General features: G+C 28.9%; 3 protein-coding genes across 4 annotated transcripts; 2 read left to right on the plus strand and 1 right to left on the minus strand.

Annotated features, from left to right (window-relative positions):
* Positions 1 to 8,654: 8,654 nt before the first annotated feature.
* Positions 8,655 to 9,612, plus strand: BDBG_09202. 2 transcript variants are annotated; one of them, XM_002620470.2, is made up of 3 exons: positions 8,655 to 8,894; positions 8,958 to 9,227; positions 9,325 to 9,607. In XM_002620470.2, exon 2 carries the CDS (start codon positions 9,017 to 9,019, stop codon positions 9,194 to 9,196), a length of 180 nt encoding a protein of 59 aa, XP_002620516.1. In that variant the 5' UTR covers positions 8,655 to 8,894; positions 8,958 to 9,016; the 3' UTR covers positions 9,197 to 9,227; positions 9,325 to 9,607. The 2 variants fall into 2 exon arrangements, with proteins under 2 accessions (XP_002620516.1, XP_031581272.1); XM_031723904.1 differs by having other exon boundaries at positions 8,677 to 8,894; positions 8,949 to 9,227; positions 9,325 to 9,612.
* Positions 9,201 to 10,835, minus strand: BDBG_09203 (uncharacterized protein; the record flags this gene model as incomplete). The annotated part of the gene is made up of 2 exons (XM_002620471.1): positions 9,201 to 10,328; positions 10,380 to 10,835. 2 exons carry the CDS (start codon positions 10,833 to 10,835, stop codon positions 9,201 to 9,203), a joined length of 1,584 nt encoding a protein of 527 aa, XP_002620517.1.
* A 7,638-nt stretch (positions 10,836 to 18,473) lies between these two features.
* Positions 18,474 to 18,968, plus strand: BDBG_17967 (uncharacterized protein; the record flags this gene model as incomplete). Its single annotated transcript, XM_031725577.1, has 1 exon — positions 18,474 to 18,968. Exon 1 carries the CDS (start codon positions 18,552 to 18,554, stop codon positions 18,966 to 18,968), a length of 417 nt encoding a protein of 138 aa, XP_031581273.1. The 5' UTR covers positions 18,474 to 18,551.
* Positions 18,969 to 19,275: the final 307 nt, after the last annotated feature.

Here is a 19,275-nt window from a genome sequence, read left to right on the forward strand (position 1 = left end):
TTTGAGATCTGATATATAGTCACTTTATATGTTTTTTTAATGATTAGTCTCAGTGAAATTCACATCAAGAAATGTATGAGATTAGATTAAATGAGACTAAATATGAAATTTATAATCTCAGCAGCCAGTCTAGTTCAGATAGTAGAGAAGAGTATTATTTATATTAATTAAAGAAGATATTTATTTCAGAAGATTTTTATTAATTATATAGTATTTATTATTCTATAACTTCTGTTTTTATTATATAACTCTGATAATAATTACTTTCTCTTTTATTCTTCTAAGTAAAGAGAGAACTTCTTTGAACTAGATTTACTACTTTGTCTCAGTGACTGAATGATTAATGCAGTCATCTGATAGTATCTTAGCATGGAAAATCAAGACATATGAGTTTGAAACCTGCAGAGAATACATTAAATTCAGAACTCAAGCATCTTAGATTTTTAATAAATACAGAGATGTATAAATCACTTTAATAAATTGCTCTATGTTTCTGAGATGAGAAGTTATTATTGCATGTATTTAATTGTCACTTCTTTGTATTTTCTATGTTCTTGTTATCTTGATGTGATCTCAACTAGACTGACTGTGTGACCGTGTCTGAGATCAGAATCAAACTTTATAGTTATTATATTATCTAAAAGTATTACTTCTGATCATGATTTATATTCATTACATTGATCTCAAATCACATTATTTCAAATATTAAAGGTCTCAGATTCACTTTTCAAATAAAAATCTAGTTCTGAATAAAGAATATATTTAAATTCTTAGTCACATTTTCATTCTGATCTCATTATTAAGAATGATATTAAATAAGACTATGAAATCACTTCTCACTTATATAATATCATAACATAGTACTCATTTGTTGAAAATTCAATAAAGAGTGTTATTAAATATTATTACTTTTCTAAACACAGATTATAATTTATATAATTTTAATTATAAAAAAAATAAAAAATACAAAATAAAATAAAAAATAAAACAAAAACAAGAAAAAATCAGAATGAAAAAAAAAGAGAAAGAAAAAAAAAGAAAAGAAAAATAAAAAAATAAAAAATAAAAATAAAAAAAATTAAGATTGCAGAGCTACAGTACTCTTAAAATACTCACTTCTCAGAGTCTTTACAATATTCATCACTAACTGTGTATCTCTCACAGTGAGAGTAACACAGCTGTAATGAGTTATTATCTTAATATTATCTAATAAATAATCAGTATATATCTGTATAAATGTGAATATTTAGAAAATATATACTTAAAAAGTGTGGTTAGAGTAAACTCTGCTGTCACTTGAATGATATTAAGAGTAGAATACTGAAATTGATGATTTCTCTTATTAATTTCACAGATAAGATATATGAAGATAGTCTTGAGAAATATAAGATTCTCTGACTTTTAATAAAAACAGATCTCATAGAGAGACTCTATTTTCATAATATCAGAGACTGAGTGTTATTATTATTATTATTATTCTTTAATTATAGATGTATATAGTCAGAGACTATGACATCTATCTGAGAACTAAAAGTTCTCAGAGTTTTTTCTATATCTATAAAGTTAACTATTATACATTCATCAATTTCAGATATGCAAAATCAGAAAATTCCAGCTCAGAATATAAAAACTGTTTATAAATTGCAGTATTTTAACATCTTCTGATACTTTGAAATCATTTGACATGATAAAAGAAAAGAGAACACAGTCTTAAAGCTACAGAATAAGATCTCTGCAGTTTACATCTTAAGCTATATACATATTTTAACACTTTATATAATTGACTGCTGTCTCTGTTCTCTCAGACCTGCTTCAGAGATTATCATTTTCTCTAAAGAGCTGCTACTCAGCTAGCTTCTGTAACTAGCTTATTTATAAGTGAGATTCTCACTAAGAATAATATCAGAGCTACTCAATTCTAGTTAAGTCTCTAATCTTTCAGCTGTCAATCTCAGTATTTCAGTCTATTAATTGACTGTCATGATCTTACTTACACTAATTATCTATTAAGAATATCTAGGTCTTATCTTATCTAGATTCTTACTAGGCTCAGAGTGTTCTAATTAAATAGTTTTTAAATCTTGATTCTCTGAAAGTGAGTATCTAGAGTAAGAGAGATGAGATCTGATTAGTTAAGCTTAATAATGATTTACTATTCTACAGACACTCTAAATCTCAATTACTCTAGTACTGATCTAACTTAAAGCATCTGAAAGACTGTTAATTCTAAGATTAGTAAGAATTAGTGTCTGAGAATCTCTGAAATGAATATCTTAAACTTGATAATAATTTACTATAGTGTATCTGAGAGTCTCTGATACTGTTTTATAACTTAACAGTGAAAGCTGTGATTAAGATAACTCTCACAGAGTTCAAATCTGCTCTCTCTTGACATTTATTCCCCGGGGGAAAGGCTGCTAATTGAGGCTTCATGATAGCGTAGTTAATCACTACGCCACCGGGCCAGAGACTGAGTGTTATTAAAAAGTGTTATTTTCATATAATGTATATACACTTACTGTGATGATTCACTCTCTGTGTATATAGCTAAGAGTTGCAGCTTTCTTATACTGCACAGCTTTTTCTGAGATGCTGATACTGATTTGTAACTTATACAGTCTCTCAGTTCAGTATATACTGTGTGTATACAGCTCTGCATACTGAAGTTATATTGATCATTATAATCTGATATAATACTTGCTTTTTACAGGCCATGTTTTATTTGAGAGAGAGAAGAGAAGATGTAACTGTGATTTTATTAAGAAGAAATAAATAATTAGTAATATTGAATGTAATTTGATTCTTCTGTATTTAAAATTTAATTAGTCTATACTCTTTAATTTGAGAGTTTCTAAGAGTGTTTTAATAGTTTTCATACCAGTTTGAACTTAGTGATGAGTTGAAGAAGAAGAGAAAAGAGAGAAGAAAGAAATGAAAATAACTTATCTTTATAATATAAAAATAGAGAATCACTGTAATTATTCTTTCTAGTAATAAAGATCTGTTTTCTGCATATATCTCTGATATAGATTATATAATAACTGTATATAAAGAATATCAACACTGCATGTATTAAATAAAGATGATATTACTATATAATACTGTAGCTGTTTTCATATATCTCTGAAAGCTATTAATATTTTCTTTATCTCTTTATATTTAATAAGTTAGTAATATATTTCAATGCACTCTCTCTTTCATTATTATCATTATCATCATCATTATTATTATCATTATTATTATTATTATTATTACTATTATTATCACTATTATTATCATTACTATCATCATTATTATCATTATTATCATTATTATCATTATTATATTATTTCTAGTCATCTCTTCTATCTTCATCTCTCTTCAACACTCACTGAAATTAATTATATTATTCTTCTTCAAATATTCTGCAGTTCTGTGAATTATCAAGATACATGAGCATCATCACAGATTGAAGAGAGAGAAGAAGAAGATATTCAAGTGAGAGAAGACAGATTATAAGATATATTATAATATCTTGAAGAGACTCTGTAAGAGAGTAGAATAATAACAATTTTAAGTAACACTTCTGATAGATTTAGACTGAACTAAGTATAGAAATAATGTAAATAACACTGTCTGTGAGAGATTGAAGAAGAAGACAGTGAAGAGTCTTATACAGTAGTAGTAAAATCAGAAGAAGTTCTGAAAATAATTTAAGTTTAAGATAAAGAGAGAGAGAGAGAAGAAAAGTATTACTATAAATAAACAGTAGCAGAAGAAGATTGAGAGAGTGTTAAAGTAAGAGATAAAGAAGTTAAAACTGATAAGTTTTTTATTTATTAAGAGATAATAATTTTTGATAATACTTCTGTTCTCTAATTAATTAGTAGAAGCTGGCAGAGAAGAAGAGAATTAAGATCTTATTTAGATCTCAAATACACTCTATGATTCAGAATATTGAGAAGACAGCTCTACTCACTGAGTATATTAATCTACTTACTGCTGAGATGAAATCTGAGAGAGCAGATCAGAAAATGCAGGATTTTAAGACATAGATTAATCTGACTGAGAGAGAGCAGTAAGAACTCTTCTCTGAGAAGATAGTAAAGAGAGATTTTAAAATGATTATCATCTCAGATGAGAAGAAGAAGAAGAAGAAGAAGAATAAGAAGTGAATTATGAAAAATGATAAGAAGAATAAGAAAGAGAAGAAGTAGAAAAAGTTTTTTTCTTTTTATATTAGTTAGTTATAAGTTCATAATTATTAATAATTAAAATTGATTTTAAGTTTTCAAAAATTATTGTACAAGTTGTAATCAAGTCAGGAATAATATATATATATATATATATTTAACTATTATAATTCATAAATCACTATAATATATAAGTATCAATATTTTTTCAATATTGATATTTATAATATTAATATATTTTTAATAATATTATCTGATAATGTAATTTGATAACACTCTCTTTTATAATATTAATATATTTTAAGAAATATAACAGAGATTAATCAAGATTATTTATTTACTTTTATATATTAATAATATTCAATCTGAGTTAGTACTAAAATTATAACTAAGCTAAGAAATAAGATTATTTTCTCTTATATTAATTCTTCTTACACATATCAGTGATCAGTTATTAAAAATAAATTATTATCTTTCTTAAATTATTATTATATCTTCTGAATTCACTTCTTTCACTTCTTTTACTTCTATTGAAGATTCATAAACTCTTTAAGAAATCACTGTAAATTACAAAGTCTATATTATTTATAATTCAACACAGAATACTCTCTTTCAATTATAATAAATAATTACTTCATTCTTCACATCTGATTCCAGGTTATGAAATTTATGAAAAACTCAACATAAATATCAAGATAAACTATGAAATAATTATTAACAGATTATATTATAGATTACTGAAGAGTTATCTCTCTGCTGTAATCACTGTAACTTTATTTAGAAATATTCATTATAAACTAATTATAACTTTGAAGAAATTTTCTAATATCTGAAGTTATCAGAATGTAGATAATAAAAGAAAAATAATCAGAAAATTACTACTGAGCTGATAAGTTACTCTATCAGATAATAATTTTTAATAATACTAACTTTCTAATTTAAAGAAAATTATATAAAAATAACTATATATCAGTACTCTGATTTTATAACTCTTATCTAATAACTTTTGTGAATAATTACTTTGTATATATATATCTCTGAATCTTTCTCTTTAATTAATTGAAAACTCTGAATTCTGAACACTTTTTTAAATACTTAATTTAAATCTTTATATTTCACATTGATTCTGTCTTCAGTTCAATCTCAAGATATACTATAAAGTTAATATATAATATCTAGAATCAGAGTTGAAGAATCATTGAAGAGTATCTCTCACAGTGAATATATAAACTAGTACAAACAATCTTATATTTATAAGAGTTATATATTATTATATTAATAAGAACTGAACTTATTAAGAGATATTAATTAAATTTAAATCATTGATTAATAGTCATACTGAGAATTATATAATAGAGATATTAATAACTGTGATTAAAAATAACTATTAAGATATTAGTCTCAGTCTTCTTATAATTATAACTGATAATACTATGAATAACTATACTATGATGAAGAGCTTGAAGTAAAAATTGATTTTGTATTTCTGAAATAATAAATAAGATTATATTCTCTGTATTACTTATATAATTTAACTTATGATATAAACACTGATAAAGAATCTTAATATCAAGATAAAGAATAATAAGATAACTGATTCTTAAGATAAGAATGAGATAAAAGTAATTACTTAAGTAACTTTTATATTCACTTTATAAAAGATAATATTTTTTAATAATATTTTTTAATATTACTTTTTAATAATACTTTTTGATAATACTACTGTTAATTTTGAATAGATTGATTAATAATTTAAATATCACAGATTTGAAACATTACTAATATGATTTATATCTTCTTTAAATAATAATAATAATTTTATAATATTTAATAAATAAATAAATCAGTCACATCACTGAATATGATATAGAATATTAGAATATAATAAAGTTTAATATATAAGATAACTATTCAGACTCTTTAATTGTATCAGATGATTAATCATTGAGTGTAATACTCTGATTAAGAAAAGATTCAAATATTGAAACTTTCTGATATAAAGTAATCTTAGTTGAAATATATAATTAATTTACTGTTTCAGTTTTATAAGATAATAAAGACAGTCTTAATTACTTATATATCAATACTGCAGTCAGTCTGATAGATATATAATAGTTTATTTACTTATCTTGAGAAGCAGTTGAATTATTTAAAAAGAAATTCAGTCTGAGATAATGCTATAGCACAGACTATTATTACTGTAAGAAATAAACTGATATATTACTACAGTAAAACTGAATAATCTTTTACAGAGTATTATACTATAGCAGCTCTACTAGATTTCTTCTATTAAGTTAATATCTACACTTCTCAAGATTGAATAGAGAAGAAATGAGACTTATATATTAAATTAGTCTGAGACTACTACAATATTAACTATCAGAGATTTGAATGAGCAGATATTCAAGATATGAAGATAGTGAAATATAATTCTCTAGTAAGTAATAATCTTTGATAACACTTCATATTATATAGAATTATAATACTAACTTTGAAACAGAACTTGTATATATTAATTATAACTGAAAATCAGATAAAACTATATACTTATAAAACTAAATTTAATCACTATCTTTAAGATAATTCAATAAATTTATATATCAAATTAATTTTAAAGTTATAAAAAATTATTAAGAGTATATATTTAACTGTTACACTGATAATATATAATATTCTAATAATTTTATTAACAGAGATGAGAATGAAGTAAAAGTTTAACTCAAGTTGAGATATTTATTACTATTACTGAGAATAATTATAAGAAGAAATAATTAAGAAACTTATAATTATAAAATATAGAATTATCAAATAGTTTAATATCTCTGATCACAGTATATCAGAGAAGTATAGTTTTTATAAGAAAGTGAAGAATAAACTTATACAAGAATGTATTTAATTATTTTATAAGTATTATCAATAATTATTATCAAATTCTGATTATATAAGTAATCACTGAATGAACTGAATAAGACTGATTTTAATTTTCAGTCTCAGTTTTATTCTGATTTTGAAAGAATGATTATCTTTCACAGTTTATTCTGAGAAATTACTCTTATTTTACTGTTCTTGAATTAAATCTGATCATTTTTCACATCATTTCTCTCAGAAATAATTCATTTTCAGATTTTTTTAAGGCTTGGTCCTGGTGAGACTCACATCAAGAAATGTATGAGATCAGATCAAATAAGATTAAATGTGAAATTCATGGTCCCGCCGGTCAGTCTAATCTCAACACCTGTATTTCCTTCTGTATAATCAACACTTGACCTGTATTTAACATCACACAAGGACTCATCATAAGCTCCGCTTGCATATGAGTATAATGAAAAGAATAATAATAATAATAATAATAAAGATTTACTACTTCTATTCTCTTTCTTATATCTTTTTATATTTATATATATAATATTTGTCTGAGTGTGAAGTTTTTCTTTAATAAGTAGAGCAGTATTAATCAGATACTCTTTTACTTACTATTTCTTTATACACTTTTTATTCTGAGATGTTTTTAGAATCACTCTAATATGATAACTATGAATTACTTTATAGATAGAATTATCACACTCTGAAAAAGTCTGCACTTCTTACTAATTTTTAGACATACTATCAGATATAATTCAAAGATTGCTTAAGTCAGTGTAAGATTACAGATATACACTGACTTCTTATATATAAATTAATTAATAGCTGCTAGAGTCTCTTTACATTTGTAAGCTTATTTAGAAGTAGCTGTATTATTATTCAGTGACTCTATATTCTTCTGAATCACAATAGTTTACTTATTTACAAATTTAAAAGAGATTTTAGTTTTTCTCTCTATAGAAATATTCTTTCATGTTTAATTTTCTCAACATTTAAAGAAGAAAATTAATTCTTAATTATTAAATATAACTTGTATAATTGTGAGAGTATTTTCTTTGAAGAATTGTTTTTATTTACTCTGTTCAGTTTTAACTTACTTAGTAGTAAATAGACTTTCTGAAATCTCACTATATTAATATAATACTATATGTTTTTCTTCTGAGTAATCATTTCTGCTGCTTCAAATCACTTTGTTAAATTATTAAAATCTCTTTTAACATTACTATTAATTGTTGAAAGTTTGAATTTGTTTGTATCTATTGATTCTGTATCATCTTTATTTGAGATCATTATGATGTAAAATAAGAGTGAGAAGTTCTCAAAATGATACTGTTCAATCACAATAACTTATTAATATATGTCTAAAGATGCTAAACTGTGACAGGGATAGATGAGTTTGCGCCGACTAGAAAAAGAAAAAAAATTGAGAGAAAAATTATGCATGAATGAGCTTAGTTCATTATGTAGTTAATCCATGGCGATCGTGGTGCCCGACCGGAAAAACAGTCGGCGTGGCACCTTGGAACTCGATGAACCCCATTAGCAGTGCCTCGCCCCTACTCTTTAACTTGCCGGGTTGGCGCCTTGTGACCATTACTAAGTGGTTCACAATGTCAAGTTGTAAATCCGTCCACAACAATTGCAAGTTCGGCATGACCAGACTCTGGTACAAGGCTGGAACAAATCCTTAGAAATAGATGTCGTTTCCTGCGGCTGCCTAATATATTTATGGCCTAACAGGAGAAACAGTGATGGGGCAATTTTCTCTATAAATGCCTTACCGTGCTCCCCACTACGAGTTGTTGTTTCCACCTCGCGCACCCAACTATTATCAAACACGGACAATTGTTCATCCTCATTGTACGATGATCTTTCATTCATGGTTTAAAGAAGCATTGTTACTGATATTAAAAGTATGGGTAGCTTAGGTGGAAATGATTGATAAATCTGAACCGGACTAGGCGAAGAAGGGCAAGGAGGCAATGGTTGGTATGAAGGCGGATGTGAAGACTCTCCAATTGCTCAGCTCTTCAGCCAAGGCTGCAATAGATAAGCGAGAAAAGATTAAGAATGAAAAAGCAAAGCTCGCTCTTGAGGAAGCTATTCATATAGCACTCAGAGAGCAGAATCAGACGGGTTCAAGCAAGGAAACCGGGCAGTGACAAATTAGGAGTTGCCGAAATTCTGACTTGTGTGAGTGTCTTCCTCAAATGCTTGCTGAAGTCGGGCATCATAATCCTTTCTGTCCGCTAGCTTGCGTGTTGCAATGCTCACTATATCCTGTGTCCAGTACCATGGCATAATTTGGTGAAACGCACCATGATCGGGACATTTCTCAATTAGTTTTGGTTGGAGTTTTTTGCCAAAAAGTGCGAAAAGCCCAGTTGGGCTGGATAGGGCGAGGATATACCAGAACGTCCCCATCTCCCAAGCCTGGTTCATGATGACTGATAGTTTAATCGTGTTGCTAGCACTGTCACCTCGCTCTTCTTCATCTGTCAAGATGGTCATAAATTCCACTCGAGCTTTCTCATACTCCTCAGTCACTATCTGATCCACACCCTTGTTTGTAAGCCAGTGAGGAGGTTGAACCATCTCAACAGGTAAAGAGCATCCCCATTCCATATCAACAAGTGAGGTAATATGCCAGGCTTCATCAACAAAAATATTGCTTTGATGAAGATCAGTCAACATAAAAATGAATGGTCCGCGGCGGAGATCTCGGCGAAAGAATAATGGAAAAATTGCTCGCATTGCTGTCAGGGCTGATGTTTGGTAGATATAGTCCGCCAGGTCGTTTATTGCATTTGGTTGATGTTGAAGTCGGTTATCATGAAGTGAAAGAGTGTCCACAACATAAGAATCAACAGTAGAATAGGTGTAATCTCGCGGCATACCGGTTGGAATTTCCTCATTCTCTAATTCTTGAATGCCGAGAGAAAGAGGTCGGTTTGTCAGGCGTAGGAATCCATTATTATCTATAACAAAAGATCCAATTTTTGGGAGAGGAGTGTTTGCAAGTCTCAGGAATATCCGGCTAAGGTCATGATAGAGATTGCTTCGTAACTTCATATCATCTTGCTTCTCAATCCATGTGTGTGATAGCATTTTCCCTTTTGCTTCTTCAACATACTCAATCAGCAAATAGCCAATGTCTAATTCCTGACCAGCAAATGTCCTCCTCTGGTTACGGACATACTGCGAAGGAACTGCGTGACCAAGCATGGAAAGTAGACGGCGACGTAGAAAGTGTATACAGCGGGTGAAAGGAGGTAAGTTTTCGGTATGAGTAAACTGGATACCCAGGTTAGTCACTCATGAAAAAGAGTTAGGCTGCACACATACAGTTTCACTTGTGGACATTGCAAAGCCATACAGTCGCGGAATTGGTATATCTGGACAATTGTCTTCCAGCCAGGCATAAGTACCTGCCTCACATCGAACTTTTTCGTCTGCATTTCCTGGCCGAAAAGTCTCGCCAACACGATATGGCAGAGGAAGTCGAAGTAGGACACGTTCCCCAGGCTGCAGCTTTCCTTTCCAGTTAACAATAGTGACTGGAATACACACATTAAAGCTTCCATGGAGCCAGTTGTCTACATCGGCAACATGGCATGCATCAGATGATAGGTTCAAGTGATGGGCAACAATTTCTCTAATCCAGCTGCGCCTGTTATTGAGAAGGGTGAAGAATTGAGTTTCCTGGCTGGGATAGCTTAAGCGGTGAAGAATATTGACTTCTCTATCTTTAGCAGATGAGTAAGTAATTTCCTCGCGAAGTAGACGCCGCGTCCCTGGCATGGTGGTCCGTTTGAATGCACTTTGAAGAACAGGAAGAACAGCAGACTGACTTTCATTCTAAAAAATTGTATATATAGCAATACGCACAGGCGCTTGTTGGCCGTTACGGCCGTTGCGGTTAGCGATCCCACTAGATCACGTGACCCACCACTATATTATGTTCTTGTAGATAGATCTATCAATACAACCTTCAACTATTCTACAGGTTATAGCCTGGATGACATATTTTTCTTTTTAGAACATTGCATCAATATTTTTGACATGAATAGTTCATCTTTTTTGAAAAGACTCTTACACTTTATTAGAGATATTTCATTTTCTCTGAATCTGCTGATCAGTAGATTTATATACTTTATATTTTTAAGAAAGTGTATTCTTTATTGTGAAGAATATTACTTTTCTTTTTTACATATCTAGAAGAAGCAGAGCTATCTTGATATAAGTAATACATCTGTTACTTCAGAGTTCAGCTTAAGACTCAGAATCACATACTTTACTAGATAACTTTATTATTATTATTATTATTCTTCAATTATAGATGTATACAGTCAGAGACTATGACATCTATCTGAGAACTTTTAGTTCTCAGGGTTTTTCCTATGTCTGTAAAGTTAACTATTATACATTCATCAATTTCAGATATGCAAAATCAGAAAATTCCAGCTCAGAATATAAAAACTGTTTACAAATTGCAGTATTTTAACATCTTTTGATACTTTGAAATCATTTGACAATATCATGACAAAGGAAAAGAGAAAAAGAACACAGTCTCAGAGATAGACACATTAAATAGATAGTATAGAAAGAAATTAAAAGAAAAAGATAAAGAAAAAGATAAAGTAAAGAGAAACTATAATAAAACAAATTATTAAAAGAGAGTGTATAGCTGTTTTAATAGACTATATCTGATTGATTTCCTTCTCTTCATATTCAGATAATTCTGAATTTAGTCATTTTCTTATAGCTGCTTGAGTTTCTGATAGAAAGTCTATTAAGTATTTAATTTCTGTCTCAGTTGAGAATAAGAATCTCATATTTAATTAATTTAGATCATACTTCTCTTTCAATCTGGCTCTGAGACTATTGTATAATACACAGTGTATTATAATATACTCAGAATTCTCATTTGTATTGCAGAATGAGCATTCTATTGAGTCAAATCTATCATCAAATCTTTGTATATAAGATTTAAAATAGCCATGTTCTAGTTTCAGCTGTATTATAGATAAGAATATTTTCTTTTTATATTTAATTGAACAAGATTTTCACTTGAGTTTTATTTCAAATCTTGAATAATATATACTCTTCTTTTGTTTCTACCAGCTTTCATTTCACTTATCTAAACAAGATTCTTTTATTTTTCTCTTTATAAAAGATCAGAACATAATTTTTTAAATAGATCTGCTTAATTCTGCACTCTTTTTTACAGCTGAATCAGTCAATTCATTATCATGAATATTCATATAAGCAGAAACTCAGTGTAGATGAATTATCAGCTTTGATATTCTTCTCTTTTGAATTTTTAAAACAGAGTTTAAGATCAGTTCAAGATTCATTTGATCATTATAAATCTGACTATTTCTAAGTCTTTCTAAAGCAGCTTGACTATCAGAGAATATTCATATCTCTTTCAAACAATTTTCTCTTTTATAAGATTTTATTTCAATGAGTTTGAAAGCTTTCACTATTGTAAATAGTTCAGTATCAAAGACTTTATATTCACAGTCTAGATTTCAGAAATCTGAGATAAAATTAATATTATCTTCAGTATAAGCAATGCCTGTGCCTAATCTATTCAAGTTCTCATTTTTTGAGTCATCTGAATAAATCAGAATAGAGTCTTTTATATTAATTGTAGAAATTCTCTTTAAATGCTGTTCATATTCTTTCTCTTTTAATAGTTCACTTATTTATAAGTCTATAAGAGATTCAAGCTTTTCTCTTCAGAGTAATAACTTCTCATGATTAACTTTTTCAATATTTAAAGAAGAAAATTGATTTTTAATCAGAGAGCATAGTCTGTACAGTTGAGAACACATTTTCTTTGAAGAATTATTTTCATTTCAATCAAGAAATCTATTTCAATTCAGTTCATTTCCAGAGTTAATTAATGAAAATGAAGAAGAGACTCTTTCTCTGATTATATGATTTAAGCTTATCTTTACAACTCTCAGAGCATAGTTCATACAGGCCTTTTCAAATCTAATAGCAGAAGAAGGAATTGAAGCTTCAATTTCCATTATTTTAATAGAAGATGATTTAAATGCTTTCAGAATTCTTCTCAAGACTCTGTTTTACAGACTTTGAAAGAGTTCAGTAAAATTCTCTTGATTATTTCATCAAACTTAAACTTCATAATCAGTGACTGATGTAATACAGGCTATATATAACTGTCTCATAGCCTGGAAGAATAGACCTCTCTCTGTATTTGATAGTCTGATTATGTTATTTAATAGTCTTTCTGCCTTGACAGTTCTTTGTTGAATGTGATATTTAAAATTCAACTTAGAGTTTAATCATACTTCTAATCATTTGATATTTACACTGGGTTTAATCTCTCTATTTAAAAGAGTTAGAGATAGTTCTTTCTCATTGAATTTAGAAAAGAAATGAATTAACTCAGTTTTATTTATATTAAATTGAATTTGATTGATATCTACTCTAATAAAGATTTTCTTTACAGCTTCTTCAATTACTTTTAAATTCTCTTTGATAGTTTTTGAGCTGTAGACTAGACTAATATCATTCATATAACTCAGAGATTACACTATTCTCATATTTCTATTTTTGAATAGATATGCAGTGTATATTGCAAATAAAATGAGTGAGATTGAAGATCTCTGTGATACTTCTATTTTTATCTCAGTCTTATCTTATTTCATTTCATCAAAGAAGAGTTATATAATTCTTTTAGATATAAAACAGTTAACTCATTTTATTAGAGAAAGTGACAGTTTTAATATCTTCAATATCTGAATTAACTTTGACTTTGAAACATGATCAAATGCTTCTTTTATATCAATAAAAACTGCAGTTGAGACCAGACTCTCATACTTTGCTATTTAAATATCATGAACAACTGAGAGAACAGTGTCAATTGCAGAACACTGTTTTCTATCTCTTATTTATTCACTGAATAAAAGAGAATCATCTATAGAGCTTATAAAAGATAGTTGAGTAGCTATTATCTTTTCTAAAACCTTTTCTAGACAGTTCAATAGAGATATTACTCTATATGACTTAGAAATTGAAGTTTTTCTATTAGATTTTATAAGAATCACTTCAGTGACTTCTCTTCAGCATTCAGAATGATATTCATTTTTCAAGAGATTGAAAAAGAGCTCAAAATATTCATTCTTTAAGTAGAAATATGTATTTTGAATAATCAAGTGATTAATTGAATCAGGATCTGCAGCAGTTTTAACAGAACTTGAGAAGATAGCTGACTCTAATTTATCTTGTGTAAGATCAGGTCATTCTCAGTCATTTTCATCAATATAGTTGAGAAGTGATATATTCTCTTTCTCTGAATCTGAATCTGAATCTGGTGAGTTCTGAAAGAGAATTCTTATGAAAGCTTGACATTTTTTCTTAAAAGAGTTTACTGTATATGATTCATTCTGAAACTTATATTCTAAGGCTGGAAGTTTTGCTACACTTCTTGTTTTAGTATAGTTAAAAGCTTTAAAAACTTTCTTCTCTTATACTTCTTTAAGAAATTTATTCCAGCAGTCTGTTTTAGCTCTTTTAATATCTAAGAAATATTCATTTCTGACAGCTTTGAACTCTTCATCAGATATTACATCATTCTTTCAATCTCTTCTAGCAGTAGCTAATTCTTTTCTTTTAGATGAGATATTCTCATTTCATCAAGGTTTTGAATACTCAGAAGATTTTCTTTTTGAAATATTATCTCTAACACTTGTTAGAATAATAGATGTAATAAGCTTCACTCTATTCTCAAGCATTTCATTTGAGATATCTTGATCAGAATTTCAATATAGCTCATTCTATCTTTCAGATTTTAACAGTTTTATGCTTTCTTTAACTGCTTTTCAATCAGCTTTTTCAAAGTTATACTGATTAGAGAGAAGAGGATTTTCACTCATTTGTTTTTCACTCAGTTCAATATCAAATTGAATAATCTCATGACCTGATTCTGATGTCTCATTTGAATTAATAAATCAGTTTACAAGTCTTCTTTCTATTAGATTTTATAATATGAAGATTAGATCTATAATAGACTTCTATTTCATGTCTTTTCTAAAGAATGTTTGTTGATCAGACTTATTAATCAAATCTATTGAATACTCAAAGATTCATTCAATCAGATTATCAGCTCTCACTGCTCTCTTGCATTCTGAATTTCATCAGAGATGATGTGCATTGAAATCTTCTGCAATTATAGAGTTTCTTGATGAAGTTATGTTCAGAAATCCTCTATCAATTGTTCAGATATTATTATTTTTCTTCAATGACTTTTCATTATAGATATTTATAAGCTGTATAGTATTAAACTCATTTTCTTTATCTATAATATCACTCATCAGAATATCAGAGTCAGATATGATATTAAATCTTAGATTAAATTAATATCTTGATCTCTTTCTTTTATAGATCACTACTCTTGACTTTATCTCAGACTTTTGAGATAGAAAGCAGTAGTAGCTTGAATGAGAAATGATGTAATTTTGCTCAGCATCAAAATTCGGTTCCTGAAGTAGTATAAAATCAACTTTTTATTCAAATGTAATTTAAAGACAAGAATAAATACAACTTGAGTTTCTATTCACATTATTTTGAATAAATATGATTTTTGAAGAGTTTTTAAACTTTTTTTGTTGTTTTTGTTATATATTCATACTAAAAGAGAGTAGAGATAGAGTAGGATCTAGTCACTATCATCAGATAGTAGATTATAACTATTTTGAAAAGTAGGAATCTTAACTGCTTGCATTATATCTAGTTTATCATCAGAGTCATTTCTCAATTCTCTAATCTTAATAGAAGTTTGAGAATTCAAATTCTGTTTACATTTAGCTGAAGAATTGAAGTTTGAAGATTTAGATAGTTGAGAGTTTCTTCTTTTTAAGCTTGCAGTTATAAGTCTACTAACTTGACTCTTCTCTTCAGTTCTAGATTGACTTTGAGCTTCATCTTTTCTTCAGTTCTTTTGAGTTCTAGAAGCAAACATACATTCTTTTGAGCTAGATGCATGTTTTTCTTTGTAATTAGAGCACTTAAGCAGAGTGTATTAACATATTTCACCTCTTTTTGAGCATGTTTCACATTTATACTCACTAGTTTTGTGATCTCTGGCACAGAATGCACATTTTGAGTCTCTAAAATATGAGATTGCAAAGTGTTCATATCTTTGACAGTTTAAACACTGTGTTTGAGCTTTGAGATTCATTCTTGAGTCTTTGTATTCATGAACTCTCATTTTCAAATCTGCTACTCTTACTTCAGAGATCTTTGACTGTTCAAGTGTTTTTATATATACTAGAACAGAGGCATTTCTTCTACTTTGTCTGAACTCAATTGAATTTAGTCATACAGACTTCTTTCTCAGTTGAATAGAGTTGTATTCTTTCAATTCATTTTTGAGAAGTAGCATTTCTTCTTCACAGTCAAAAATTTCAACTGAAATATTATGAAGAATGAATTTGTCTCACTTTTCATCTCTTTCAGATAGAATTATTGTGTTTAGCAAAGATTCTACTGCTGACTTTCAGAGATTCTCATTCTGAATAAGGAATTCAGCACTGAATTCAGACATTGTAGTCAGAATGATAGAGTTTTCAAAGAATGATGACTTAATTGAAGTTATAACTGATTTTTGAACTTTAATATCAGTCATTAACTGAGAAAAGAACTGCTGATTAATTTCATTTCTGATTCTGAAAATGAGATTTGAGTTTAGCCTGTTTCTTTGCAGAATATTCTGGTTTAAGACTTTGAGAATAAGTCTTCTATTTCTGAAGATTTGAAAGTTTTTCTCTTTTTACATTTTCTTTTCCACTTTTCTATGAATAGAGGCATGAGCAGTATTCTTCTCAGTTTTCTCAGGATTTTGAGCAGGTTTTGAGATAGCAGGTTTAAAGATAGCAGATTCAGCTGCTTGAGCATATATTTTCTTCTGATTCAAAGAAGAAGAAGAAGTAGAAAAAAAGAAAGAAGAAGAGTAAGATGAAGAGTCAGTGATTGTACTAGGAATTTTCAAGGTTTTTTGAACTGTGTTTGAGATTTCAAGTTTGAACTTGATCATCTTCTGTAGTTATCTAGCCTGAGTATGAAGAATTAATAGAACTTCTTCATTCATCTCACTCAGACACTGCTTTTCAAGAATCTTGCTTACTTTTTCAAGTTCCTGTATTTCAAGAACTTGTTATTTCTCTATTTCTTCTTTCTTTCTTCTCTTCAGAATTTCAATCTCAGAAATAGCATTTGAGAAAGCATCTTTTTCCACATCAACTGAGTGTATTTTTAAACTCATTGTTTTCACTCAATGAAAAGTTGATCAGACTGTTTCAATTGAGATATTTCTAAGTCTGTTTTCAATTGAAAAGTTGATCAGACTGTTTCAAAAGAAGAATAAAAGACTTTTGTATATAAAACACCTGATTTTTTTCACACTAGTTCAGTAACTAGATTAGATTTTTAAAGAGAATCTAATAAACTAAAATTGATTTTTGAGATAAATTAATAAAATCTTTATAATCTCTTTCTTGAGATACAGTGAGAAAAAGTATGATATCAATTGATAATAAATCAGATAATATGACAGTTTTTGAGAGAAAAACTGACAAAAAATAAATCAATTTTTTGCAGAGAAATTGATTAAAACTATTCAATTTTATTCTAAATCATTCAATTCTTCTCACACAACAAGTGTGCAACTCAAATCAGTTAATAAAGAGTGTAAAAAAGAATTAAGTATTAATGAAAGCTCTTCAGTCACTGAAAAAGTAATTCTTACTTAAAAGAATATGAAATTATGACAGAAAACAACTCTGGTTTTAATTCTTTGTAAGAATATTGTATAAAACCCAGAGAAAAACACCTTACTTTTTCAAGAGAAGTAAAAAACTATTTCTAAGATCTTTTTTTTGCATTAACTGCTGCAGAAGAATGAGATAGAAACTGCTAAGATATGCACTACTGTATATCTCTTATCAAGACTTTCCCTCTTCAGAGTCTTGATATTATAGAGAATATAAGTCTGTTTCTATATAATAATATAAATATTGTCAGCGGGATGTAGAGAAACTGGTTATTTATATCTTAAAATAGAAGACTTTGTCAATGATTATATCAATATAGAGTTAATTCTCAAATTCAATAGAAACCTAGTGTTGCTGTTCTCAATCTCTTGCAGAATCTAGTGAATATTGAGGTATTAAAACTAGATTTAATATATCTCACTGTGCAGGGATCAAAGGCTCAGTCAGATCTTGAAGTATACTGATTTTATAGTTGTTGATGTGCTGTTGACTCATTGTCCACTGATTATGTATTGAATGCTGTTGCTGAGGTATCTTTTTGTATCATTCTGCCGGGGATGGGCCAGATTGAGAGGGGTAGTACAAGGGTGAGACTTGGTGTTGAAGTCTAGATACACTGGCGACAGACTGTGGAGGTTGCACTTCAGAAGAGTCTGTTGATTATGTGCTTGATATTATCGCCGAGGTATCTTTTTGTATTTTTCTGCCGGGGATGGGCCAGATTGGGAAGGGCGGTACGAGGGTGAGACTTGGCGTTGGTGTTTTGGAACATCAAAGATGGACAGGGTTTTCGCGGAGGTCGCTCCTCGGATATCTCCACAACTACAGGTCGGGGATCTTCCAAAATCGAGAAGATTGGTGCATATGGCTAGGTCACTTCACCTTACAATTTGTATGGCACTCTGGCCCGGGGTTGTGGTGTGGTAGGGGAGAACAGGGGATAATCCCACACAGGAGTTTCGAACAACGTCCGGTTCACGTTTGGCTGGATAACTTCACCACCACACAGGGTATGCGGTCGGCGATGGGGTCAGAATGCTCGTATGATCGAGGGCTTTTCGATGGATCTATCGGCGGGTTCTTATTCGAAAAATCGAGCGAGTTCGTGGTGGAGCGGTCGACTAGATAACTTATTAATAGAATAATTACTTATTATAAGAAGACTTCTGACTTATAAGATAAAACTGAGATCAGTTTTTATCAGAGTATGAAATTTAATAATAAGATAACAGAGAAACTTTAGAATAAAGAAAAACAGAGTTAATATTTATCTGCAGAATTTATTCATTTTAACTTATTAAATTCTTCACTATTTCCCATCTTCAGAATGCTGACTTTTAATGATAATCTGAATTAATCTATCTATTACACTGTAGATAATCTTATAAATCTTATATAGATAATACTATAGAATTAAATAACTACAGCTGAAATTG

This window comes from Blastomyces gilchristii (assembly GCF_000003855.2).
Source record: "Blastomyces gilchristii SLH14081 genomic scaffold supercont1.36, whole genome shotgun sequence".
Lineage (NCBI taxonomy): Eukaryota > Fungi > Ascomycota > Eurotiomycetes > Onygenales > Ajellomycetaceae > Blastomyces > Blastomyces gilchristii.